Source organism: Microtus pennsylvanicus, chromosome 6 (genome assembly GCF_037038515.1).
Source record: "Microtus pennsylvanicus isolate mMicPen1 chromosome 6, mMicPen1.hap1, whole genome shotgun sequence".
Taxonomy (NCBI): Eukaryota; Metazoa; Chordata; class Mammalia; order Rodentia; family Cricetidae; genus Microtus; species Microtus pennsylvanicus.
Window position 1 is genome coordinate 97,629,243 of NC_134584.1, and position 26,156 is coordinate 97,655,398.

General features: G+C 46.7%; 1 protein-coding gene and 1 non-coding gene across 5 annotated transcripts; one reads left to right on the top strand and one right to left on the bottom strand.

The window, feature by feature from the left end:
• Window positions 1–1,959: 1,959 nt before the first annotated feature.
• On the top strand, window positions 1,960–26,106 carry Cfap263 (cilia and flagella associated protein 263). 4 transcript variants are annotated; one of them, XM_075977920.1, is made up of 9 exons: window positions 1,960–1,992; window positions 5,623–5,749; window positions 7,268–7,429; window positions 10,307–10,462; window positions 12,192–12,272; window positions 14,760–14,915; window positions 19,124–19,231; window positions 24,451–24,606; window positions 25,956–26,100. In XM_075977920.1, the coding sequence occupies exons 1-9, from the start codon at window positions 1,967–1,969 to the stop codon at window positions 26,040–26,042; spliced, it is 1,059 nt and encodes a 352-aa protein (XP_075834035.1). In that variant the 5' UTR covers window positions 1,960–1,966; the 3' UTR covers window positions 26,043–26,100. The 4 variants fall into 4 exon arrangements, with proteins under 4 accessions (XP_075834035.1, XP_075834036.1, XP_075834037.1 ...); XM_075977919.1 differs by lacking the exon at window positions 1,960–1,992 and adding an exon at window positions 3,286–3,437 and having other exon boundaries at window positions 25,956–26,106; XM_075977921.1 differs by lacking the exons at window positions 1,960–1,992; window positions 19,124–19,231 and adding an exon at window positions 3,249–3,437 and having other exon boundaries at window positions 25,956–26,106.
• Window positions 20,352–20,472, bottom strand: LOC142853234 (U6atac minor spliceosomal RNA). Its single transcript, XR_012911152.1, has one exon. It is a non-coding gene; the product is annotated as a U6atac minor spliceosomal RNA (small nuclear RNA).
• Window positions 26,107–26,156: the final 50 nt, after the last annotated feature.

Here is a 26,156-nt window from a genome sequence, read left to right on the forward strand (position 1 = left end):
GAAACCTCAAAGTCCGCCCCCACAGTGACACACTTAAACAAGGCCACACCTACTCCAACAAAGCCACACCTCCTAATAATGCCACTCCCTATGAGCTATGGAAGCCAATTACATTCAAACTACCACAGTGTCCAACTTGGTAAGTTCTAGTCTATTTATATCCATGGTGTATGTGCCTGTTCCTTGTGTGGTCCTCTCTATAGTCCTGTCTCACTGTATACTTAGGGTCTGTTTCTGTTGTTACAGACAGTATGCGTTTTCTAGAATTTCACAGGAGTCTACCCAACATGAATCTCCTGTTGTCTGACTTCTCTCACTCACATTTTTTTTTCCTTCCAAAACAGTTTCTCTGTGTAGCTCTGGCTGTCCTGGAAATCACTCTGTAGACCAGGCTGACCCTGAACTCAGAAATTCATCTGCCTCTGCCTCTGCCTCAAGTGCTGGGATCAAAGGCATGCGCCACCACCACCTAACTTGAAAAGTTTTAAAGCTGTGTGAACATTCCTGTCTTTGGACTTGATGTCTTTAATGGACCTAGGTTCCTTCTTTTTGGGTGAGCATCTCAGGGTAGCATGTCTGGGTCACATGGTAAAAAGTATTTTAGATCCTTAAGAAACCGAGGAATGGCTTTCCAAGGGGTTTTATCATTCTACATTTGGACCAGCAGTGGGAATCTTCATCGACTGCTTGATCCTGTCAGGCTTTTGAAGTGCTGTGCACTCTACTAGTTTATTGGTAAGTTATAGCTTCCTGCACATTCCCATAAAGAGGGAAATGCTGAACATCTGCTGCTTTGTAGGGGGTTCGTACATACACAGCTATGTGCTCCGTGTGGCAGTTTGGTCAAGAACAGATTAAATCTATGATGAGGTCCCATACGTAGCAATGAGCTGACTTACATTATTGTAGCCATCGCAACATCATAGTGCAATGCATTATTGGCATGTTTGTGATGCTTTGGTGTGCTGCCAATGCATAACAATATAGCAATACGATTGTGTATTATACATATTTAATAATGATTTAATTTAATAACTGTTATGTTGGTTTAAGTAAAAAGTAGATTTTTTCATTGTTAGAGTATATTCTTTCCGCTCCCATAAGGAACTTTAGTATAAAGCAGCACGTGGTGCTATGCCAGCAGCAGCTTCGTGGGCTTTGTGTTTACCCCATCGCTGGGTTGCATCACTCTCTCTGGTGTTTGATTTAACATGGGGATGTTTTGCTCATGGGTGAGGTAGGCTGAACTATGAATATTTACAACCTTTAGCCCGGGAGTACAGCAGGCCGCCTAAGTTTGTGTAAGTACACTCTATGGTGTTTGCCTAATGATGCAATAGCCCAACAACCCAGTTTCCAGTGTTTCTTTATTGCTAAGCAACAAAAGACAATGTTCATCTCTCTCTCTGTCTGTCTGTCTGTCTGTCTGTCAGTCTGTCTATCCATCCATCCATCTATCTGTCTGTCTATCTATCTATGTATCTCTGTATCTATTTTTGAGACGGGTCTCAGGTAGCCTAGGCTAACCAATAACGTACTGTGTGCGCCTGAGGATGACCTTGAATTCCTGCTCCTCCTGTCCCCTTTACCAGTGCTGGGATTACATGTGTGTACCATGTATTTACATATTCTTTAAGCAGCGTTAGAAGTTGATGTTGATCACAAATACAATATAGGTACGAATATATACAGTATCTTTTCTCTCCCCCTTCCCCCTTAAACAGAAAAAAAAATCAAATTGTCCCTCATGACCCTCTTGACCCTCTTATTGTTTTAATCAGACTGCAGCTCAGTCTTCTGAAACCCTTTGGACTGCAGTGTATCCACTAACAAATGTCAGGGAAGAATTCTAACTGATATTTCTGGTGGACTCCAGGTAGTGAGAAAGTGTCGTGTTGACGGACTATAACTGGCTTGAAGATGACCAGGAAGGAGACTTTAGCAACCTGAAGGTCACTGGAAAACTATGCAGAGACAAACCCTGTCAACAAGGTATGGGCTCCTTCATTAAAGCTTCTGGAGAAGGCCACACATCACAGGGGACCGACTTATGGCTGTGGGTCAGGATGGCCTCTGTTAAAGTACCAATGGCAGAGCGCCTACTGAAGGCCTCCCTGCATCTCTCTGGCTTGGACTACACTATAGTCAATTATGCAAGAGAGACCTCCCCAGACTTCAACGTCAACTTCCAACTGCGGAGTTCTGGTTTTGACAGCTGCCACATTTGCTCTGGGTTTACTCCAGCTGGAGAATTTTGAAAACGTTTGACGGTTTAAAAGAGAACACCACCTGTGGAATCCTTGGTAAAATCCCTACCACCGTTTCATCCATAATTCGCCAGGGACAAGGCTTTCTCTGGAATTTTTCCTTCTTGGCTCTAGCTGCACCGTTTTCTAAGTCCTAACGGAAGAAGGTTCTTTCCTTCCTCCCTCCCTTCCTTTTTTCCTTTTATAGGGGCATCTTAGGGACAGCACGCTACACTCCCTGCCAACATAGAAAATGAATTTTAGTATTAATGTATCATGCCAATTTAGTGACATATTAATTGTATGAATTAAGGTTTATATTTTCCAAACTAACCACACCTTGAAACTCACACTGCTTTACATGTATATAATTGTTTAAAAGTGGTTTCCAATTACAAATCATAAAACTTAACATCTTAACCACCTTTAAATGTATCAGAGAATGTTGTTGCTGTCGTCCTTCCAGGCTGCAACTTGTTGGGTCGCCATTATCTTGCTAGCTACAAGCCATTAAAGTGTGCAAAAGGTCTTCACCACACATCACCCCAGGATATTAAAGACACACTTGTCTCGAACTCATAATTATTTTAAAACCAGACGCAGTTTCTCTTTCTCTTCAAGCAATGAGAGACATTGCAAATATTACAAAAACTGCAGCTAGAGTGTATAAGGTTGCAGGCAGTGAACACGGACTATGCCACTGGCAGAGACTTCTAGCTTTCTGGGCCTGGAGTTTCTGGCTGGAAGGATAAATAGAATTATTCATTACAGGGTCCTTGCAAAGATTTGCATGAAATAGACTTAACATTGGCTCCAAGGACAGAGGAAGTGCTGAGCAAACTCGAGTTGTTGTTGTGACTACCAATTTAGGAGTGATTCTCAGAGAAATGAGGTAGATCGCGCTCAGACGTAAGGGTTGTCAGCAGCATTGCTCCACCTCCGTTGCGCAAGGCACAAGGAAGGGGCAGGACCACTGAAGCCCCGCCCCTATAAGCGGCGTTCAGTTGTCTGGGCAACGCACCGCCCGGGTCGCTGCTAAAGTGACGCGGGACGTCTTGCTGAAGGCTCCCAGAGCACACTAGGCTGAGAAATGTCTGAGGAGGACTCCGACAATGCGGCCACCGACTCCCAGACGGAGGAGGAGAGCGAGCTGCCTGTCATCCAACTGTGCGGGCTGGTGGAGGAGCTCAGGTATCGGCACCGTGGACCTCTGAGGCCCCAGCTGCAGCCCGCAGACCACTCAGGCCTATGCCGAACCCCGCGGGAGCGCAGCCCACTACGTGAAAAAGGAACTTCTTTGCCTACCCTTGCTTCTTGCCTAATCCTGAGTTGGCAAGCCTCTGATGGAGCCAGGGCAAGGTGGAGTGGCAAGGGAGTCAGGTAGCCTTGCAAAGACCAGAGAGGATTTGGTGACGGTAGAGCTTTGGCCTGGTGTGTCTCCCTGGTGCCGAGCTGCTGCTCCCCCGGTCTGCATCAAGTGGCCTCCTAAGCCCCTTTCCAAAGTTTGTATGAAAAAAAATTAAATGGCAGCTGGGTAGAAACGAAGCTATTGAAATGATCTGCGTGAGGCTTCGTGGGCTGAGTGAGGCTTTAAGCATAGAGGCTGTGAGGAAGCACTGGCCCAGAGCTCTGACTTTCCTACAGCCTGTTTTCTACCTGCCGCAGCAAGTTCACTGGATACAAAGATTCCATGATGTAGCTGAGGTTCCTTGAACGATGTATTGATCTGAAACAGTATCCTGTTTCTGGCAGCCTAAATAGTTAACACCAGAACCTAGAGATTAGTACCAATAGCTACCATGTTGAGTGTCTGTCATATGCCACAGCCTTATGTATGAAACAACAATCCTAGGAGGTACACACTCTCTAGTTTCCTTCTTTAAGATCCTGCAGCAGAGATTCAGATCCAGGGACCCGTGGACTGCTCCATGAGATACAATCAATATGTGCTTAAAAGGCAAGGTGCCTTGATTTCCCTCTCTTTCTCATTAGGCTTCTGTACTAGTCTCAAATTCAGGAATTAGTTTAACAGCATACCTAGGCCTCAATGTCACTGTCTCTTTTACATATATATTTGTGTATGTACATACAGATAGAATGGGAAAGTTCGGTCGCTCAGTGATAGAGTCCTATTGGTTTGATCCCAGTACTTCTCTCTCTCTCTCTCTCTCTCTCTCTCTCTCTCTCTCTCTCTCTCTCTCTCACACACACACACACACACACACACACACACACACACACACTAAAGTTGGCCTTGGTGGCTCTCACCTTTAGTCCCAGCACCAGTGAGGCAGGTGAATTTCTGTGATTTCAAGGTCAGGCTGGTTTACATAACACGTGTTCCTGGCTAGCCAGGACTCCACGATGATGCCCTGGATCTTAGCTTCCTTTCTATTGCTGGGACAAAACAACTATGATCAAGACAACTCATAAAAGAAAGCATTTGATTTAGGGGCTCATGGCTCCAGAGGCTTAGAGTTCATGATGTTCATGGTAGGGAGCATGGCCACAGGCAGGCAGGCATGGTGCTGAAGCAGTATCTGAAAGCTTATATCTGACCCACAAGCACAGGGCAGAGAGCATGCAGTAACTCGGAATGGCATGGGCTTTTGAAACATCAAACAAAGCTCACCCCCAATGACACACCCCCTCCAGTAGGGTCACACCTCCCAATCCTTCCCAGACAGTGCCACCTGCTAGAGACTAATCATTCAAATACCTGAGCCCAAGGAGGGGGGACATTCTCGTTCAAACCACCATACATTGTCTCTAAACAAATAAACATAAAAGGCAAGTCTCATATATGAGAAGTAGTACCTTGTATCTAAGTTGTATCTTGGCGTATACAAGCTAAGTAGATATGCCATCTCTTGTTTGAAACCCACAATTCAAAGACTTCTTCGTTTATGATAACCATCCAATGGAATCTCGAACCTGTTGGGTGATGCCAGTAAAAAAGCAGAGAAACAAAAGCCACCATCTGAAGACGGGGGGGGGGGGGTCTAGATAGCTTCAAGAAAGTTGTTTATTCAGGAGTACTTTTACAAGCGAGTTAGATGATATCTGAAGAGGGATCAGCAATAACAGTCACCAATAGGACACCAGCACTCTGAATTTTGTGGCTTGTTAGACACAATAACCAAGAGATCCAATACTCTGACAGCAGTGCATGGCCAGAAGCTGTCCACAGGCCACTGCACTCCTTGCCCTTACCTTTTAATAAAGGTGCTATTATTATACCCATTATTGGCGAAGAAAGGAAGACCCCAAGAAGCTGCATGTCTTACAGAAGGCCGTGTGTGACCAGTAATGTCTAAATACTGATTATTTTGGGGTGCTATTCATAGCATTTACTTAGGTACCCTGTATCTTACAGCTATGGAAACTCTGCTCTCAAAACAGAAACAGAGATGTTTGAGAAATATTACTCTAGACTGGAACCCAGGGACCACCGGATGCCACGGTTATCAGAAATTAAATTCTCAGCAGCAGAATTTTCACAGGTACACAATGAAAGTTGAAAAATCGTCTCATCCTGTTTGCCTCTGTAAATGCAAATAGTGTTGGTGTATCTGCCTTTGGAGTGCCTTCTTGGGTCAGGGAGTCAAGGGACTTTCTCCCTGCCCTACTCGGATTATTCCTTCCCTTGCAGTTTCCTTTCAAGTGAGGGAACCCCATACACTTGGTAGCTGACTCTTCCTGAATACCTTAGTTTATCCGGAAGAATTGCTTGAAGGCTGGTATGATAGGCAAGCACTCTACCCCCCAAGCTGGTACGTTCCTGGTCCTTGGGGTTTTGTTTGAGACCTGGTCTGACTATATAGCCTAGGCTGACCTAAAACCCTGTGGCCTTCCTTTCTTGGCCTCTCAGGTGCTGGGATTACAGGTTTGTGCTACCATACCAGAATTTATCTCAAAGGGCCAATCGATGGAGGGTTATTTTTTTTTTTTTGATTTTTCGAGACAGGGGTTCTCTGTAGCTTTTGGTTCCTGTCCTGGAACTAGCTCTTGTAGACCAGGCTGGCCTCGAACTCACAGAGATCCGCCTGCCTCTGCCTCCCGAGTGCTGGGATTAAAGGCGTGCGCCACCACCGCCCGGCTGGAGGGTTATTTTTTGAGGATGAAAGAAAAAAAAAACTTACTGTGAGATTCACACCTTACCTGTACCACTTTCTATGATCTATGACTTTAAGGGCCTAGAGGATTCATTATTCTTGTCTGTTTTGCTAAATACAGTGCCTAGATGGATTACTCTTCTGTGTTCATGCAGAAGCCCTGAACTCTAGGTCTTCCCTGGCCACTAGCAGAGGTGTTTCTGAAATTCCTTTCCTGGGGAGATGTGAACCGTAACTATCCTATCCTCCTAAGGTTCCAACACAAACCACAGTATGAATCTACCACAGTTTGCCCTGGGGAGCCAGTGAGTCCAGCGGGCTTATTTACCGAGCATGGGGGACCCCAAAGAAGCTGCACTGCCAAGTCTTCACCCAGTATGCTCTCTGTAGCTGCAGAGGTGGAGCCCCTGCTCTGTCCTCCCCAGTCTAGGTACTCTTGCCTCTTCTGGAGGCCTCATGCAATTAAGGCAGAATGCCTGGAAGTGGCTGGGAGGAGTGGCCAGAAACTCGGGTGAGGGTCCAGCGACCCTCTCTGTTCCTTCTGTGAGGGACTATCAACCGTCCACAGGCGTGATTGTGACGGACTCTCCAAAGCACATACAGCTGTTCTCTTGGATACAGCAACAGTTTGGTTAGTTCGTTACAATATTGGTCCGCAGCATTTCTACCTTCGAGATATTTCTGATATATTTCAACTCATTGTCGACCATAAGCCTTGTGATAGTTAGTGCAGGGCCTTAGGATGACTCAGAAAAATGTCGTTTCAGGCCTAATGTCCAACATCCTTTCACCGTGTCTTCTCCCTGCCTCCCCGCCTCCATCCAGAGCTTCTTGTAGGTCTCAGAGCTCCTTCTCATGACTCCCTAGTTCCTCTCTGACCCCGACTTGGTTTTGCTTGGGTTACAGTTCCGGAGCAGGCGTAAATCCAAGGCCCGCGCAGGTCTGGATCGTACATCAGGCCTCTCTGTAGACCAGAAGCTTGAACTCGTACAGAAGGAGCTGGAGGACACAAGAGAGGAAATACGGCACATGCGGGCCAATGCAGAGCGGGACCTGCAGCACCATGAGGTACTCCCTCCTCCCTGGGCTGCTCCTCTTCACCTGGGGGTGTCCATGTCTTGCTGGTCCTTGAGAAGAAACCCAAGGAGAATGAGACACATGAGGACTGAAGGACTAACCTCTACGGAACTTACCAGTAGTTGTGTGTGTGTGTGTGTGTTTACAACAGTCTTTAAACTTGTTTCAATATAAAATATCGAAAATGCTCCAGCATAGAGAACTATCATCACTAGCGACACCCAGCTATGACACTCATTGGCATAAGACCACCCCCGTTCCTCTTTCCTCACTGGCATGCTCTCAAGTGAACTCTAGGTGTATTGTCTACTGTAAGTATTTTATCATCTGTCTCTAAAATATGGTTCTTTTTCAAAGGCATAGCCACGGGCTGGAGAGATGGTTCAGTGGTTAAAAGAGCATTTGTTTCTTTTGGAGAAGACCAGGATTCAATTCAATTCCCAGCACCACGTGGTGGCTCATAACCATCTGTAACTCCAGTCCCTGGAGACCTGATGCCCTCTTCTGATCTTTGAGGGAACCAGGCACATATGTGGTCTACATACATACATGCAAGCAGAACACTCATATACATAAAAATAATAAAATAAATAAATCTTTTTTTTAAAAAAACCCATAACCACAATGACGACTATTCAGACCCTCAAGTTTTTGCAATAATTCTTTAATAATACGAGGAGTTTAAGGTTTAAGTGGGTGAATCGTGTACAAATGCCCAAGTCAGCCTTCATATCCCGCATGCATAGTCGTGGACACGACTTCTGGACTCCAACACAGCCTCCCCATTAAACCTGATAAAATCAGCCCTCCAGTGAAGAAATAATCCTGTTAATTTGGTTTCCCAAGTTATTAGCTTGCCTTTAGCACAGGACTTGGCAGGGCCTTGCTTGAGGCCAGGCCAGGAGCAGCAGCACAGATGAGGTGAAAGTCAAGGAAGTGTGTTGGCACGAGCTTGGCAGACTCTCATATTAAGGAGCCCTGTTTGGGAATCAGGTCGAGTAGGGTAATGAGGTCTGAGAACTGGGCAGGGGGTTTATCAGACCCTCTTTGTCTTAGAAAGCCGGATCCCCCTGGGGATAACTGAGCAGGAAAGCAACATGCTAAAAGCAGCATGTAGGGGACCTGATGTTCCTACATGGGAAGGCTAGAGTTTGGGATATCACCGAAGATGCTGTTTCCTGTTAGCAAACCAGGAAAGACTGGAACAGAATGATTTCCTGTGTGACCTTTGTCATGTTACCCTTTAAAAGTAGGTGTGTATATGCTTCGATGTTCAAAGAAGACCATATTTGTTACAGAATATTTTACTTTTTAAAGATTTATTTATTCTTATTTTTTTTAAGTGTGAATGATTGTCTGTGTGTACTTCTGTGCATTTCATGCATATGTGGTGCCCCTGGGGGCCAGGAGAGAGTGTCAGGTCCTCTGGAACTGGATTTACAGAGAACTGTAAGCCAGCATGTGAGTGCTGGGAATATACCAAGGGTTCCCTGAAGGAGCAGTCCGTGCTCTTAACTGCTCTCCCACCTCTCCAGCCCCATTATAGACCATCTTAAAATGTGCTATGTTTTAGTGATCTATATCTCACATGCTGGTTTTAGCATGTTGTTTCCTGCTCAGTTATCCCCAAGTGCTGCCGTCTTAGCAGAAGGAACTACTCTCACTTGGATTTACCTCCTAGATTTCAGATACATTTCTGTGTACTTATGAATTTCCTTTTAAGAGGTATTAAATTCTCTCATGAAGTATACCTTTTGCTTAACACTGTCTTTCTATGTCATTATCAATTTCTTCCTTATCTAGAGACATGCTCCAATTTGTCCTGTGGATTCCCAAAACCTTGGATAATGACAAACCATATACTGTATTTTCCCCTACATACATATAATAATAAAGTTTAACTTATACACTGGGCATAGTACAAGATTAACAATAACTAATATAGAATAGGACAACTTTAATAATAAGCTTTAATAAAATGCCAGCATCAGTTCTTTTGCGTTTTGGGGGCCTTTATTAAGTAAAATAAGGGTTGCTTGAACACAAACACTGGAATCTGCCTTCTCCCCACAGTCAATGGATAACCCCAGTGACTGACTGCTAGTTGACTGACGTGAGCGTAGCGTATAGAACAGGATGCCCTGGAGAAAAGATGACTTTGTGCCCCAGGTGTCACAGGATGGAAGTTTTATGCTGTTTAGGATGATGCACAAATTAAACCTGAATTAGTTATTTCTTACACTTTCCATTTAATATCTTCAAACGGCTCTTCTGCAGACCCCGAGCATGCAGATAAAGAAGGACTTCTGTGCATATGTATTTCTTTGTAGCATCTTTTCCTCAGGCTACGCATGCGTGTAAGAGCACTTTATCACCCCCTCACTAATTCACCATCTCTCTGGATTTAACTGGGACTCGTGCTTTGCATTGTACCAGCTGGAGTTTTGGTGGTATTTGTTATTTTGAGGCAGAGTCTCACTTTGTAGCCCAGGCTAGCCTCAAACTCACAGCAGTCCTCTTGCCTCATCCCCTCAGCTGCTTGGATTACAAGCATGCACCGCCACACCCAGGTTTTCCATATCTTTTATATGGCTTGACCTTTAGTGGATAATACTCCCAGTATGGGAATAGTGACAGAGATAATTGGTCTTGTTTTCGTCGGCTTGCCAGATTTTGTGGGTGCTTCAACTTCCAAGGCATCTTTTAAAATAATAGTTGTCATAGAATCAGCTTCGTACTTAAAGAAACCTTTCTAAGCCTGAGAAGAAACACCCGCCCTGAGACAGAGGCAGTGGGGACTTAGGTATCCTTAGAGGAGGTGCTGTTGGGAGTTTTTGGAAACCCTTCTCTCTTGGCTGACCCTTCCAGGCTATCATCGAGGAAGCTGAAATTCGATGGATTGAACTTCAGAGAGCAGTGCATGAATTTGAAAAAGATATTCTGAAAACCATATCCAAGAAGAAAGGGAGCATTCTGGCCACTCAGAAAGTGATGAAGTACATCGAGGATATGAACCGCCGGAGGGTGAGCCGCTTGCAGAGCTTAGAATTAAAGAATCTATTCTTTTTGTTGTTGTTTGTTTGTTTGTTTTTTGAAACAGGATTTCTTTATGTAATGGCCCTGGCTATCCTGGAAGTCACTTTTTAGGCCAGACTGGCCTCGAACGCACAGAGATCCCAAGTGCTGAGATTAAAGACTGTGCACACACATCTTTAATCCTAGCACTCAGGAGACAGAAGGAGGTTGATCTCTGTGAGTTCGAGGCCAGCCTGGTCTACATAGCGAGCTCCAGGACAGCTAGGACTATGTAGACATATCCTACTTAAAACTAATAAACACACAAAACACCAGAAAGAAATCAATTCTTATGGCAGTGACAGAGACATGGCCCACACGCTGCAGCCTCTGCCTTCGTAATCACTGCTGTCATTATCTGGCTTCCCTGACAAGACAGCAATGTCTGTGTGGTCAGTAAACCACTCTAGAGACAGTTTCAGGGACCATCGTCTGCTTAATCCCATGTGACCTATAGGAAGCTTAAGGACCGTGATTGGTTAGCATATTCCCTCGGATTGGATAGTGAGCACTCTAAACATCAGGGAGGGTCTCTGCCAAAGAAGACTCCTCTGCGGGCCAGCTACCAGCTGCCCACTCTGCTTCAGGATTTGGGGAGTTCTGGCTTCAGGAGCACGGTGAGCCATTCTTCATATTTAGGAGAGCAGTGTTCCAGGTAGGCCGCCAGGTTGTGCCTGCATTTTCTCCTACCCTCCACCATAACACTTCCCACATATATAAAATACTTTTTAATATCCAAGTGTGTGTGTGTGTCTAAATTTTAAAAAAATTTATGTGTACGGGGTTTCTTTTTGTTTGTTTTGTTATCTTTATGTGATCCATGTGTATGGCCTGGTGCTTGTGTAGGCAAAAAGAGGGCATTCAGATCTCCTGAAACTGGAATTATAAACGGTTGTGAGTCTCCTCATGGGTGTTGGGAATCAAACCCGGGTCCTCTAGAGGAGCAGCCAGCAGTCTTAAGTACAGAGCTGTCTCTTCAACCTCTTACCCCTAAAGCGTGCATTTTACATAAAGCAAAACCTAAAGGAAACAACAACTGGGCAGGATGAGTATTCGTGTTTCCTCTTCCTTGTTATCTGTTTCCTTGGGAAAGGTGTGAGCTAGTCAGGTTGCTGCATAGGCTGAGACAGGTCTCCCTGCAGCGCTTTTCATCTCCTTCCTGTGAGGAGGTGAACTCGGACACAAGAGAGGAAGGGGAACTGGCTGAGGAGAGAATGCTTTCAATTGCAGAGAGCTGGTAGTGTGTTAAGCTTTGGACCCTGGGGTCAGTTGCGGGTCCTTAATCCTAACACACTATGAATGATAAAACTGCAGCCTACCATATAAACAAACATCAAAGAATCCCAAGATTATTTTAACAGTAGAGTCCCCTGCGGTAGCGCTATACCCAAATAATGACAATTGCAGAGGCACTGTGACACTGGCACGGGACCAACCCAGTTTCCACTACATCTTGGCATCTCAGCACTGTTTGGGCAGAGTCAAGAGGGCTGAGAAGAAATGACCGAAGGCTAGGGCTCACGGTCTGGTTTGTAGGCCCAGATCTATTATTCAAAGCAATGGGGGTAAAGACGAGTAGTTGACTAAAATGTTCTTTCTTTCTTTCTTTCTTTCTTTCTTTCTTTCTTTCTTTCTTTCTTTCTTTCTTTCGTCTTCCTTCCTTCCTTTCTTTTTTTAGGATAATATGAAGGATAAATTATGTTTGAAAAATGTTTCTCTCAAAGTTCAGAAGAAAAAGATGCTTTTACAACTGAGACAGGTATGTGTTTTTTCTTTCTTTCTTTCTTTTTTAAAAGGTAGCCTGAGTATTAGTCCCCCTCAGCAGCTCTCCCGCCCCTGACAGAGACTCCTGACCTAGTCTCTGGGATCTTCGAACAGCTTACTTTACACAGTAGAAGAACTTCACAGTTGATTTAGAGGTCTAAGGAAGGGGAGATATTCTAGCTTCGTTTCTGAAATAAAGAAAAAGAAATTTAGGGTAGAAAGGATTTTTTTTCAGCTTATAATTCCAGGTCACAGGCCATCATTGTGGGGAAGTGGCAGGGACTTCCAACAGCTCATCACATCCACAGCCACAGTCGAGAGCAGAGGAAGATGAAGAACTACATGCTTGTTGGCTTACTTGTGCTCAGCTGGATTTCTGCGCTCTTAATACAGTTCAGGGCCCCTGCCTTGGGGATGGTGCTACCCCAGTGGGCTGGCTCTTCCCATGTCAATTGGCCTAAGTAAGCCTCCCCCACGGGCCAGCCCAATGTAGACAAACCCTTGCTGAGACACTCTTCCCACGTGATACTAGATGGTGTTAATTGGACTTTAAAGCGAACCCACGCAGTAGATGATCTTGGCTTACCTGGCTGCATCCAACACCCCTTCCCTCCTCTTGAGAGTAAGGAAAGAGGGTGAAAGGAAATAGAATGAGCAGGGGTCATGAGCCAAGGAGTGCAGGCAATGTCTAGAAGCTGGGAAGAACAAGGGATGCTCTTACCAAGAGCCTCCAGAAGGAATGCAGCACTAATAGCATTATGATTTTAGCCCCAAACCTAGTCAGACCTTCAGCCCCCAGAATGGGGAAGTAATACACCTGTATGGTTTTAAGCCACTAGGTTTGTAGCAATTTGTGGCAGCAGCCAGGAGAAACCAATATAGCTAGTGGGCAGGCAAATTGGAGGCTTTCTGTAGAGAAAAATTGGAGGCTTTCTGTAGAGACACATGTGGCTCTTTGAGGGATGTGGCTGGGTGGCATCATTTCACTGAGCAGGGGTGAGTGTTTCAACAGATGACGTCAAGATCTCCCGGTTAAAGGACAGGAGGGCTACTGTGGTGCACAGGTTCTGGAACTTGGTCTGTGACTTCATCCTTTCATTGCCCAGTGTTTTTATCATTATATCAAATATGGGCACTGATGACATATGCATCAGAGGTAGCCATGGGTAGTGATGTGGGACTGGGCAGGACAGTGTTCATGTCAGGCAACTATTGCTTGGTTGACTCAGGATCCAGAAAGACCTCGACAGACCGGAGCAACCCTAATGTGACCAAGGAGAAATGCAAGACTTCTAAAATATCTGCGCGGGCACAGGCTTAGATGCAGACTCTGTGACCATCAGCAGGGGCGCATGCTGTCCTAGAAACACGAACAACAGCAAGGAGGGACTGGCTCTGCTCTGCCCTTGCCTGGGGCAGCACTGCCAACGTGAACTCCACAGTTGAAAGAAGCCCTGTTTGGCCATGGCAAGAGGAGGGAGACTGGCTATCTGTGCTCAGGGCTGCCGTGGAAAGGCAGAGCCAATGAGGCTAGAAGAAGGATGGCTGTCCAGGGGCTGCCCACAGGTAGTGAGCTCCTGGTCTCCAGGCTTCGGGTTCAGGCACCATAATGGGAAGCTTGGAGTAAGAGTATATAGATGACCTTTAACCTGTGTGCCATTGCTGCACAGAGACGACAGAGATGTGAGGTCTATCCCTAAGAGCACAGGCTAATGGAGCGCCCTAATGTCCTGCCGGGGTGGGGCGAACACAGCTCTGTAGAAAGGGAACAGAGGTACGAGGGCCTAGAATTGTGCTGTCAGAGGCTCAGTGGGGAGCGGGTTTGCCCTGGGTGCAGAAAACAGGCTATGCAGTGTTGCTGGGTGAATGGTATCTGGATTTAAGGAAATTGACCCCACAAACAAGAGGGCATGGGCCTGGACAGAAAGTGGGGGCACAGTTTAGAGAGGGACCCCATATACACGCCTACAAAAATGTTCACTCAAACAAGAAGAAGTTATGGGCAGCCATTTGTGGGTTTCCAGGTTTAGAAGTTGAATTTATTTATTTGCTTTTGAGACAAAGTCTTGCCACATAAACTTACTATAGCTTCACTCTTCCTCAGCCTCCCAAGTGTTGGGATTGCAGGGTTATGACACCAAGCCCAGATTAAAAATCACTTCCAAATGACCTGCTTTTTAGTTTGCCTTTATAGCATTGTCAAAGTCTCCTAGGCTTGGCCCCAGGGCGCCTGTGTGCTGTGTCCTTCCCTTTGGTACTAAACTGTTACATCGCCATCTTTGGCTTTTCTGTGATATGTAGGTCCCTTGAGTCTGGAGGCATTGTGTTAACTTAATAACCAGCCCTGGTGCCTACTGCCATGCCAGTGCCCAGGATGTTTTTAGCGGACGGTGGCAGGTCTCCGAAATCCTACCAGACTGCAGGACAGGAGCTTAAGCTAAGGGTCACTCCTGACCTTGCCTCTGTTCTTTGGGAATTCCAGAAGGAGGAAGTGGGCGAGGCCCTGCACGACGTCGACTTTCAGCAGCTGAAAATCGAGAATGCTCAGTTTTTAGAGACGATTGAAGCAAGGAATCAGGAACTGATCCAGCTGAAGCTGGCCTCTGGGAACACCCTGCAGGTCCTCAACATCTACAAAGTAAGGCCCACCCCAGGGCCAGGCACCCTGCCAGGCTTCCCTCAGCCACCTGCCCCACCACAGGGAGGTCCCTGTGCACACAAACGGTTTGCCGAGACTACAGGCATTTCCGGCTGTCCCCTGACTTCTCTTGATTTGGCAACACTGGGTCTCATAAAATCCCCAGAATGCTCTCACAGTCCTAACTGTCCACTAGTCCCACCTGGGTGCCTTTTCCTTTTGAAAACATATGTCTATGCTCTGGTCCCGCCCTGACTGATTGAATTAGGGGGTGAGGGCCATGGATTTGGCTTTGTTTTGAATTCCCTGGGCGATTTTTATGTGCAGTGTTTGAAAGTGAACCACATGCAGGCCCCGTTTAATTGAGGGATGCAGTCTGCACTTCCCTTAAAACAGTCTCAGCCATAAATCAGAAAACTACTAAATTATTCATCGTCTGAACGCAACACTTTGGGGAGAGAGAAGAGGCACTATTAATAATTAAGCAGGGGCTGTGGGTATGAATAGGGCCTATCCCCAGCAGGCCATGCCATCTGGTCACCCAGTGAGTGATGGAGTATTGCAGTGGCCAGCGAGATGAGCGAGTACGTCTCATCCCCATCCTGCGAGCTAAGAATGGCGTTCGCAGAGGAGCACGTGCAGGATAGCACTGAATGATGGAGAATACTGTCAAACCAGCTCCGGAGAACTGAGCTGTCTTCTAGAAGGTCCAAATGTGTGTGTGTGTGTGTGTAAAACGATGTGATCATTATATATCATATATATAAAATAATACATATGTATCACATCCTATTATTTTCAGTTTGCACGTGTGTGTTTACGGGCAAGTATGCCGTGGCATACATGTGGAGATCAGAGGACAGCATACAAGAGTCAGCTCTTGCCTACCATGTGGATTGCAGGGATCAAACCCAGCTTGTCAGGCACGGTGGCAACCAGGTCTCCCTGCAGAGCCACCTCACCGGCCCTATGCAAAAGTATCACACCCAGTTATGCTTTTATGTCACCAGTAAAGCATGTGTAGGACTCTGCAGGCTTTTCTCTTGTTGGCAGAAGAGACTATATAGTGTGCAAAATGTTGCCTCTGGTGCTGCGAAGCTGAACATATACTATCTGGTCCTTCACAGAAAGGGTTTCCTGGCTCTCGGCCTTGCCCAGGACAGTGGTGGCTGTAGCCTAGGTAGCTCGTATGTGAGCTTCATTTGGCCCACAACAATGTGATTAGCAATTTGAATCTGTTCAAATTCCTGACTATTGCCAGGCGTGGTAACATGTGGGTGGGGTAGGGAGGGCAGCTTGGGCATTGGGAGACCTTGCCTCCAAACAAAAAAACCTCCCAAGAATCCTCCACCAAAAGGAAAAGCAAAGTGAATTTGAATGTATTAGACAGATTTACATTTGCTGAACATTTTTCTTTACAAATCACAAAAACCTAAAGCAAAGCTGCTGAGTTTTGTTAAGCACCAAGTCATAGATAAGAACCAGGGGGCCCGCCAGGCCAGCGTGGGTCCTGCTCGACCTCCTCCATCCTGCACAGAGCCTGCAGAGCGGCTGAGCCAGCTTCCTGACGCTCACGTGGGACTGTCCACATTTAGCTTGTGCCATCTGAACAATTACTTCAAGCTGAGACCAGTCCGGGTGAATTCTGATGGCTGCTCACCCTGGGCCTCGACCTGGAGACGGTTCAGTGGCACAGGGCCTGCCTCAGCTTGTGGGATTTGGGCAGTGGAGCTGCAGTTTCCATGGTGAAGCTGTCAGGTTGCAGAACCTGGGCTCCACGGGCTGGGTCTAAGGTCACAGTGTAGACTGCTGGCCAATGGGAGCAGCAACACAGCGGGCCAGTCAGAGTACTGCCTGTGAGCCTGTCGTAAGGTGTGAGCAAAGGTGGAGCTGAAAAGATGCACGGTGGAGCCTGAGGGTGGGCCCACGTAAGGAACTGTGGGAGAAGCTACCTCGCTTCTGTTGGCTTCTCCCATATCCCAGTTCTCAGCTGGAGGCAGAACAATGGTCACTTGGGAAGTCTGCCTCCACTGGGACTGGATGGTGACGATGTGTCACCTGGTCTAGGTCCATCTGCCAGAGGCAAGGTCCACATCTCACCTCTGGATGAGTTTTGTGTGGTCTGGGCAGTGTGCCCAGCAATAGAAAACAAGGCCTGCCCAGAGCAGGTGCCTGGTGAACAGTGCTGACTGGCAGCAGTTTGGATGTGGTTTTGGTGGTCATGGGAGGGTGAAAGAAGGAGCCATTTGGCGCACGTCTCAAGCAACCAAGCATGAGACCTTGTTGAAAACATTCGGATTAACTCCCCATTATTGGCAAAAGTAACATTGCCATGCATGCCAGGTGCAGGACCAATCGCTCGGGACACAGCTCTGATACCATATAGGTAGACATGCCGTTTTCTGTGACTTTCCTAAGTGAGCCAGAGTGTAAAGGGTGCTGGTGTTTTCTCTAACTCCATGCCCTCAGGCCTGGCTGGTGGGTCTGCTGCTTGACTGACTTAAGTGCCCTGGTACCCTGAGGAGGACAGAATTCTAAGAAGTTCCCAGCCCCGTGCACAGGAGCACACCCCTTGTAATGCAAACCCAGACTTGGAACAGATGGCTCAGGGCATGAAGTCATTTCTGTGATGTCCTTATGTGGCCCAGGGGACACTAAGGTGAGGTGTCCAGGAGCCCTGGTTCATTTCAGGAACCACCAAAAGCAGATTTTCTTTGCAAAAAGAAGCCCCAGATGTGGAGCATAAGAAGTTTGAGGGCCGGAATTTCTCCATCACTACTTTGAAGATAGAAGAGGCTACACGGAAGGAATCTTAGTGGCCTCTAGGATTGAATGAACTACTGATAGCCAGGAAAAAAAAAAAGCCAGTGCTGCGACTTCAAAGAAATAACCAACAACCATTGGACTTAAGAGAGGTCCTCGAGACCCAGACACAATCCAAGGACCTGGCCAGCTCTTAGGTTTCAGTCTGGTGGGCCCATGGGCAGAGAAGGCACTGCATTGTGCCCAAAATGCCCCTGGGTAAACATAGAAGGAGTGGTTGTTGGTTTCAGAATCTGAAGTGTTTTGCTACCCTGGAAATCTGGGTCTGTCTTTTCTGTAGTGACCTCAAGTGGCCGACATTGCCACTGAGTGTCACTCAGGTGACTTGCATCCCCTGGCCCAGCAGAGCACAGCCCGTTCCCTCCCCCATCCATCCAACAATATGATCTCCTCTCCCAGCCCCTTTGGGACCCTCCTTCCCCTGACATTTTCCTTGCCCTCTCTTCCTTCTTCACAGAACTAAGTGTGATTTTATCTGTCAGTTATCTGTCCTCATTGCTGTTGCAGAACACCCCACCCCAACACATCCTACTGTGTGTCAATTGGCACAGCCGCAGTCTTGGAATTCTTCTTGCCGTGATTTTCGGCCTCCCTACCTCTCTTGGCATTGGTTGAGAATGAGCTTCCCAGAGGCAAGGCCTAGAATGTTTCTCTAACTCACCAGTGCTTGGGGTTGGGTGGGTTGGTTCTTGGGTGTGCCTACCCCTCATCCAGGCAGAGCACATTCCAGAATTTTTGGAGACTTCCCAGCAGGGTAGGGCTCAGGGAGAGCTTTTGGAGACTTCCCGGTAGGATAGGAGAAGGCTTAGGAAGAAGGCTCCAGAGGAGGTCAATCCAAACATCAGGAGCCTGGGGGGAACTGAAGGGCAATAATGCCGTGGGCATCTGTTAGGCAGTGACTGTAGAATTCTCTGACACCAGCAGGCCCAGCTCCTTTAGGCAGGGGTGTGAAGTGGAGCTCAGAGGCTGAAGAATCACACCACATCCATTCCAATCCTGGCTCTTTTAGTTTTAAGTGGGTTTGGACCCATCTCTTGCAGGGGTTCCTCTCTCTGCACCCTCATGAGGTAGTCACGGCAGCTGCTGAGTGAGCTGTACCTGTCAGACACAATGCTCTGCTCCCTGCCAGGATGTCCCCTTACAGCCTAGCAAGGAGACCATATCAGTGTAAGGGAAGTTTGGAACCAGTGGGGCAAGAGCTGAGTCCTGTTGTTGGATCAGTCTGCATCTCCAGCAGATCCAGCCGGCTCTGAGACATCAGATCTGGACACATTTGGGAAGGGTGGTCCCCAGCTGATAGGAATCTATGTAGATGGAATGATGGCCTCGCTTCGTTTCCGTCTCGGAGGGCTCCTCTTAGCGCCTGCCATTCTGGTGTGTTTCAGAACAAGCTTCACCGGGCAATGGAGATACACAACAGTCTGGACAAAGAGATCTTGCAGAGAAATGAGCTGCTTGGAAAAATTGAAAAAGAAACCATACAGGCAGAGGAGGTAGGAGGGCACAGCGTGCTGTTTCTGATGTTTGCCTTCTTCCGTCCACAAAGGTCACTGTCCTTCGATCCTTGGTTAATCCAGACCACAAAAATCAAAACAGCTCTGAGCCATGGTAGCAGTCACTGGATTTATGGCTCAGTGATGTTATATTTACCACTGGGTGAGGTTCCAGGGTCTGCTCACAAGGAAAACAGTCCACAGCACATGGCCTTATAAAATACACAAGGTGGGGGCTGGAGAGATGGCTCAGGGGTTAAGAGTATTGACTGCTCTTCCAGAGGATCCAGGTTCGGTTCCCAGCACCCACATGGCAGCTCACAACTGTCTGTAACTCCAGTGCGAGGGGACTGGACTAGATTGCCATTGAAACATAAAGTCCTCTCTTTGGAGTCCTGACATTCATAATGTAGTCCAGTTTAGTTTTCTCTTTAACTTCTGTTTTTCAGTGCTGGGGATGGAATCCAGGGCTTTACACGTGTTCTACAAGGGTTACACCCACAGCCTGTCTTAACTTCTTTTCTTTTGCTGTGATAAAACATGACGACCAAGGCATTCTTACAAAAGAAAACATTTAATTTAGGGCTTGTGATTTCAGAGAGTTAAGAGTCTGTGATGGTGGAGCAAAGGCACAGTGGCGGGAACAGCTGGGAGTCTCTCCTCCAATAGGGCCACACCTCCTAATCTTTTCCAAACAGTTTCACCAACTGGAGATCAGGTATTCTACTATATGAGCCTATGGGGCCATTCTTAGTCAAACCGTCACATGGCCCTTTGTTTACCTTTATTTTATTTTATTTTTGAAACAGGGTCTCACTGTGTAGCCCTGGTTGGCCTGTAATTCTTTATGTAGACCAGCTGGCCTCAAATTCACAGATGTGCCTGCCTCTGTGTCCTGAGTTCTGGGTTTAAAGATGTGTTACTATCATGCCTCATTCCTTTGTTAGCTTGTTTTGTGTTTTTTTTTTTTTTGACACAGGGTTTCTCCGTGCAGTACCGCCTGTCCTGGAACTCATTCTGTAGAACAGGCTGAACTCGAACTCAGAGATCCACCTGCCTCTGCCTCTGCCTCCTGAGTTCTTGGATTGAAGGCTTGTGACACCATTGCCCCACCTCTCTCTCTCTCTTTAGATGCCACAAAGTAGGTGGCCGTGCCTTAACCGAATGCATGTTGTTAGGCCCAAGGGCCTCTTCCATCGTTGTCAATGGGAGTGCTAACCTTCCCTCCTTTCATACAACACATCTCTTTTTGTTTTTAATAGTACACTGAGTCCAATTTGTGCTGACTAACATGCTCCTAGGTGTAGGCTCATCCACTGGAGTGTGGTGAACTTACCAGGAGCTACACTGCTTCTCACTTCCCCAGAAGCCATCAGCGATAAACAGCTTCTTGTTAGGGTTGGAGGTTCAGGAGCCCCTGCCTCTGCCTCCAGGCTTGAGCAATGACTGCTTCACTTTCTGTAGGCTTTGTGCAGGCAACCACAGGTCCCGGGAATTCATGTGTGTGGTGCCCTAGCGTGTCCAGCAGTCCTTGTTCAGTCCTGGCCTTCCTAACCTCTGACTCCTCAATCTTTCCTCCCCTCTTCCACGGTGGTCCCTGAGCCTTGGGTGTGGAGGGGTGTAGAGGTTCCATCTGTGGTTGAGTATTCCACTAACTCTTATTTTCTGTACTTTACATCCGGGTTTCCTAAGTGGCTTCCAAGGATCGGATTCAAGTCTTCAGACTTGCATGGAAAACCCTTTTGCCCACTAAGTCACCACACTGGCCTTCTATACGTTCTCGCCACCACACTGGCCCTTCTATATCTTCAATCTTCTGTAGCCCAGGGTGCCCTTGAACTCACAGAGATCCGTCTGCCTCTGTCTCCTGAGTGCTGCGATTAAAGGTGTGCATCACCACTGCCTGGCCTCTGTGACTAACTAGTGTGGCTAGCTCCACACTCTGATCTTCAGGCAAGCTTTATTTGTTAAAACAAAAATCTCACCACATATTTTACTGACTTAAGTCTGTTTGCAAAGAGATTTTGAGGGTCTGGAGAGATGGCTCTGTGGTCTAGGTCAGTGACTGCTCTTCCAGAGGTCCTGAGGTCAATTCCCAGCACTCACAAGGTGACTCACAACTGTCTGTGATGGCATCAGGTGTACATGCAGACAAAGCACCCATATGTATAAAATATGTATATAAACCTTCTTTAAAAAAAAGATTGGGGGGCAGACAGAATCTTGCTATGTAGCCCAAGGAGGCTTCAAGCTCCTGATCCCCCCGCGTTAGCCTGTGAGTGCTGAGACTGGAAGGGCTGCCTAGCCACACCCAGCTCTCCATTAAGTGTCTAACTATGATTTACTTTGGCTAATTGAATCGCCGCTCTGAAACTGTGCATTTAGTCCACCATCTGGACTCCTCCAGGGACAGTTCATGTTGCCTGGTTTTCTTTCCTTTTTTTCCCTTCTGTGTGGGTCGAATTCTCCTGTTTCTTTGCCCATCTCATAGTTTTCAGAAAACTGTGCATTTTAGGTACTACAGCAGCTCCTGTCATGGTGCTGTTGTTGTCTAGTGATTTGGCTGGACGAGTCAGTAGATTCTGCTTCCCCTATTGCTCTGTTGCCAGCCTTGCTGTGGCCAGTCTGACAAGCAGACTGCTTGGTTGCTGTTGGTCTTTCATCTTCCTGCTAAAACCTCCTCTGCTGGTGTCCCACCCAGCTGCTAGCCCCTGTTAGCTACTGCCCAGTCTCTCAATTGCTTTCAGCAATACTGCGAGGTACTGTCTTACATACTGATCCAATCTCATGGCAGGCCTCTTTCCAGCAAGGTATTGCCAGTTTTTGAGGCTTGCTCTAGATACAGGAAGGCTCTTCTTGGTTTGTTTGTCTAGTTCTGTTAAACATCTGCCTGGTCAACTGTTTTGTTTGTTGCCACTTGTATTATTGAATCTGGCTAGTTTTATATCTACTTGATGCAAAGCTGGAGTCATTTTGGAAGGGACCTCCATTGAGAAAATGTCTCTACCATATTGGCCTATGGGTGTCACTAGGCAGTGGTGCATTTTCTTGATGTATTATTGATGCAGAAGTTTCCAACTCACCCTGGGCAGTGACACCCCTGGGCTGCTGGTCCTGGGTACTATAAGAAAGCGGGCTGGGAAGCTCAGTGGTCAAGAGAAAGCACTGCTCTTGTAGAAGAACTGAGTTTGGTTCCTGGTATCCACATCTAGCCACTCACAACTGCCCGTAACTTCAGCTGCAAGAGAGTCAATGCCTCTGAGGATACTGTATGCATATGCACATACCCATACCCATATACATATAACAATAAAATCTAAAAAATACATGGAGGGAGGGAGAAGGAAAGGAAGAAAGATAGAAAGAAGGAAGGAAAAAGCAAGGAAAAAAGGAAGATTAGAAACAACCCAGTAAGTTGTTTCTTCTTAAATTCCTGCCCTGACTTTCTAGGATGACGGATTAAAAACTAAAATGAATCAGGTGGTGGTGGTGCACGCCTTTAAGCCCAGCACTCGAGAGGCAGAGGCAGGTAGATCTCTGAGTTCGAGGCCAGCCTGGTCTACAGAGTGAGTTCTAGGACAGGCACCAAGGCTACACAAAGAAACTCTGACTTGAAAAACCACAAAAAAAAAAAGAAAGAAAAAGAAAAAAAGTAGAAGAAAGTTGGAAGCTGAAATAAACCCTTTCTTCCCCTCGTTGCTTTTGGTCATGATGTTTATTACAGCAACAGAAGCCAACTCAAGGGCTCCTCTAGCATGGCAAACCCAAAGATCTCCATTGTTTCCTACAAAGTTCTCAGCCATGAGCCCATCATACTCTCCCCGAAATAAAGTCAGTCCCTTAGGCCGCCGACCAGTAGATACATGGACATAGAAATGGGAACAGCAGACCGCCTTTCGTGTAGTGGCATCCCTGATGTACACGTGGGGTGTTCTGGGGTCACTGTGGTCCTTGGTCTTCACAGCATGACCTCGCACCTATAATACATTCTGATGCTTCGTTATCCTGCTCCTCCTCTTCCAAGACACTTTCACTATGTAGCCTAGGCTATTCTTAAATGCTCAATCCTTCTGCCTCAGCCTGCTGAGTTTTGGGGCTCCAGGTGAAACTCAGATATGATGAGAGAATCCTGAGTATTCTCATTACCCTTAAGGGAAAGCAAGTGTGCTGTGCTTCTGGGCACAGCCTTCGGTGCGACCACAACAGCCTGCCTGTGGGAATCGGGTTGGATTACCACTTTCTTTCTTCCTTTTTCTTTATTGTTTTTGTTTTGGTCCTTTGTTTTGTTTTGCAAGACAGGATTTATCTGTTTAACAGGGCTGACTGTCTTGGAACTCACTTTATAGGCCAGACTGGCTTCAAAGTCTCAGACATCCACTTGCCTCTGCTTCCCAAATGCTGGGATTAAAGGCATGCGCCACCACCAACCATCTTAGATTATCACCTTCATAAAACATGTTAATAGTAATTTTTTTATTAGTTTGTATCACAGTAAATCAAAACAGTGCTTCTAAGATTGGCAACTGGAAACCAATCCATTGAGCTTGTTAGAATTCAGACTAACAAGATGGGTCTGGGGTTGCCCAGCTCTGTGTTTCCCACCAGTTCCCAGTGCCAGACACAGAAGGAGCCCAAAGGCTCCTCAGCAAGGAGGCGATCTATGACATGATAGCTTCTCAGTTGGACGTACCAAGGAGTAGCTCGCCTCCCCCAGTTGTGAGGGTCATTATGTACTTTGTACTGGCCTCAAAATGTATGTTCCCAAGGATGAATTCAAATTCCAAATCCTCCCGGGTCTACCTCCCAAGTGCTAGGATTATATATGTACTTAATGCCACTGAACTGTGTGCTTAAAATGGCTAAAATAGAAAGTTTTATTATGTATATTTTACACTATGGGAAGATAGGAAATGAGTTGGGACTGGTGAAATCAAAGTGTTTAGAGCTATATAATCTCATGCATGAAACACCTTAAGAAATCTAAACAAGAGAAAGCATAGTCCTTAATAAAGGAGAGAAACGAAATAGAGAAGGAAAAGAAAGAGATGAAAAGCACAGTCTCTGGTATTTCTGAACTGGATGAAAACATCCTGATCTGCTAAGAAAAACCCAGATTCTTGAGAGGGCCCCACGCTCTGTGACCGTCACTATCAGTTTTGGAACTGTATTGAAATTGAAGCTCCCAGAACTTCATGGACTAATGGGGTCCTTCCCAACAGGACAGAGCCAAAGCCTATACCTTGAACATTAAGTTACGGAAGCAGCTGGCAGAGTTCCGGGCTCCCCAGGTGATGGCGTACGTCCAGGAGAAGATCTTGAATGGGGAACTGGAGAAGACCATCAAGATGTGGGAGAGGAAGGTGGAGATCGCAGAGGTGAGTCTGTTGTCCCCAGGCAGGATTGAGTTACTGACCTGGCCTTGATGACGGGATCGCCAAGTATCTCAAACCACCAACATCTTCCTTCAGGATTTGTTTATCAGGCTGAGGTTATAGGGATGCTGGACGTGTTGTGTGCGTGTGCATGAGAAATCTCGGCAGTTATTTCAGCTGTTCAAAGTGAATGGTGCATTCCTCCCCCAGCTAAGCTCCCACTTGTAATGGTTAAGAACAACGTCCTTTAGGGTCTGGGAGAGAGAGATTCTTGTTACCCAAGTGTGTTTAGTCACTTGCTTCTGGGATGAATTCTAGAATCTTGTGAATGCCTCCATAGTGTGGGTATTTAGTAACTGCTTCTTCTTACACGGAGAAGGAGTTTTTAAGCAAAGGAGAAGCCGCACACTTGGTGGCAGCCCCTTTAGTCCCACACTTGGAGGCAGAGGCAGGCAGATCTGTGTTTGAGGCCAGGTCTCCGTAGTGAGTACATAGTTCTACAATGTACTCAAAACTACAGAGTGAGGTCCTGTTTTAGAGAGAGAGGAGAGGAGAAGAAAAATGGCTTTCAGATCACAAGTCCATGCATTTACATAGTTGCCATGGGCCTCTATGAGCTGGTGTGCGTCTAGATCTCATGGTGGTCTGCACATTCAGGGTAGAGATTAAAACCCGTGGGAGCTGCTGGGGAAACTGGGATCTTCCTACATCTAGACCCCAGTTCCATTTCCCTCGTGTGGTCATTGGTGACAGGGAGGACATGAGGGCGCTAACTCAGCATGCAGCATACCTGAAAGTGAGCAGAGACTCCAACAGGGGCCTGCACCATCTCGCTTTGGGCAAAAATACACTCTTTAAAACAATAGTTTGGTATTTTTTTGCTGTTGCTGCTTTTTTGTTTTTATTCTATCTATCTATCTATCTATCTATCTATCTATCTATCTATCTATCTATCTATCTATCTATCTGTGAGACAGTGTACCATGTATCCCAGTCTATTCTTCCCTAATTCAGCCTAATATGTACCTGAGGATAACCTTGAACTTTGATTTTGATCCCCTCTCCCACCTCTATTCCAATGTGTGGCTGGTGCTGTGGATTAGACGCAGGGCTTTGAGCATGCTGGGGGTGCACTATAGCAACTGAGCTACATCCCCGGCCCTAGAAAGGTCTTTTGGGTCTCCATTACTCTGTGATGATGTCTGCCTGCAGGGTGCACCATGGGACCTTGGCCCTTCACAGGGTCATCTGCATGGCCAGCAGTTTGTAGATGGCGGTGGCCTACAGCACAGGCACACACACCCCGTTTTTCCCAAGTAACCTTCTCCCATCTCCCCTTTTCTGTTTTGTAGATGTCTTTGAAGGGGTACCGAAAAGCCTGGAACAAAATGAAAACACCGAATGAGCAGCTTCAGACGATCCGGCCCCCAGGGAAATAGCCAGGAGCAGCCCATAGCTTGCAGACCCAGAAGTGACCTATTAAAGTACTCTAGTGTTTTCCAGTAGTGGGGTTCTCTCACTGTTCCTTGTGCCCAAATAGTGTTTATCCGTCC

What these genes read in the sequence shown, in the direction of transcription:
- Cfap263 (XM_075977919.1), top strand. Translation starts at nt 3,337, where the DNA reads ATGTCTGAGGAGGACTCCGACAATGCGGCCACCGACTCCCAGACGGAG. An exon ending in CAGCAGCAGAATTTTCACAG is followed by an intron (nt 5,750 to 7,267) that starts GTACACAATGAA and finishes CTTGGGTTACAG; the next exon opens with TTCCGGAGCAGGCGTAAATC. An exon ending in AAACCATACAGGCAGAGGAG is followed by an intron (nt 19,232 to 24,450) that starts GTAGGAGGGCAC and finishes CCTTCCCAACAG; the next exon opens with GACAGAGCCAAAGCCTATAC.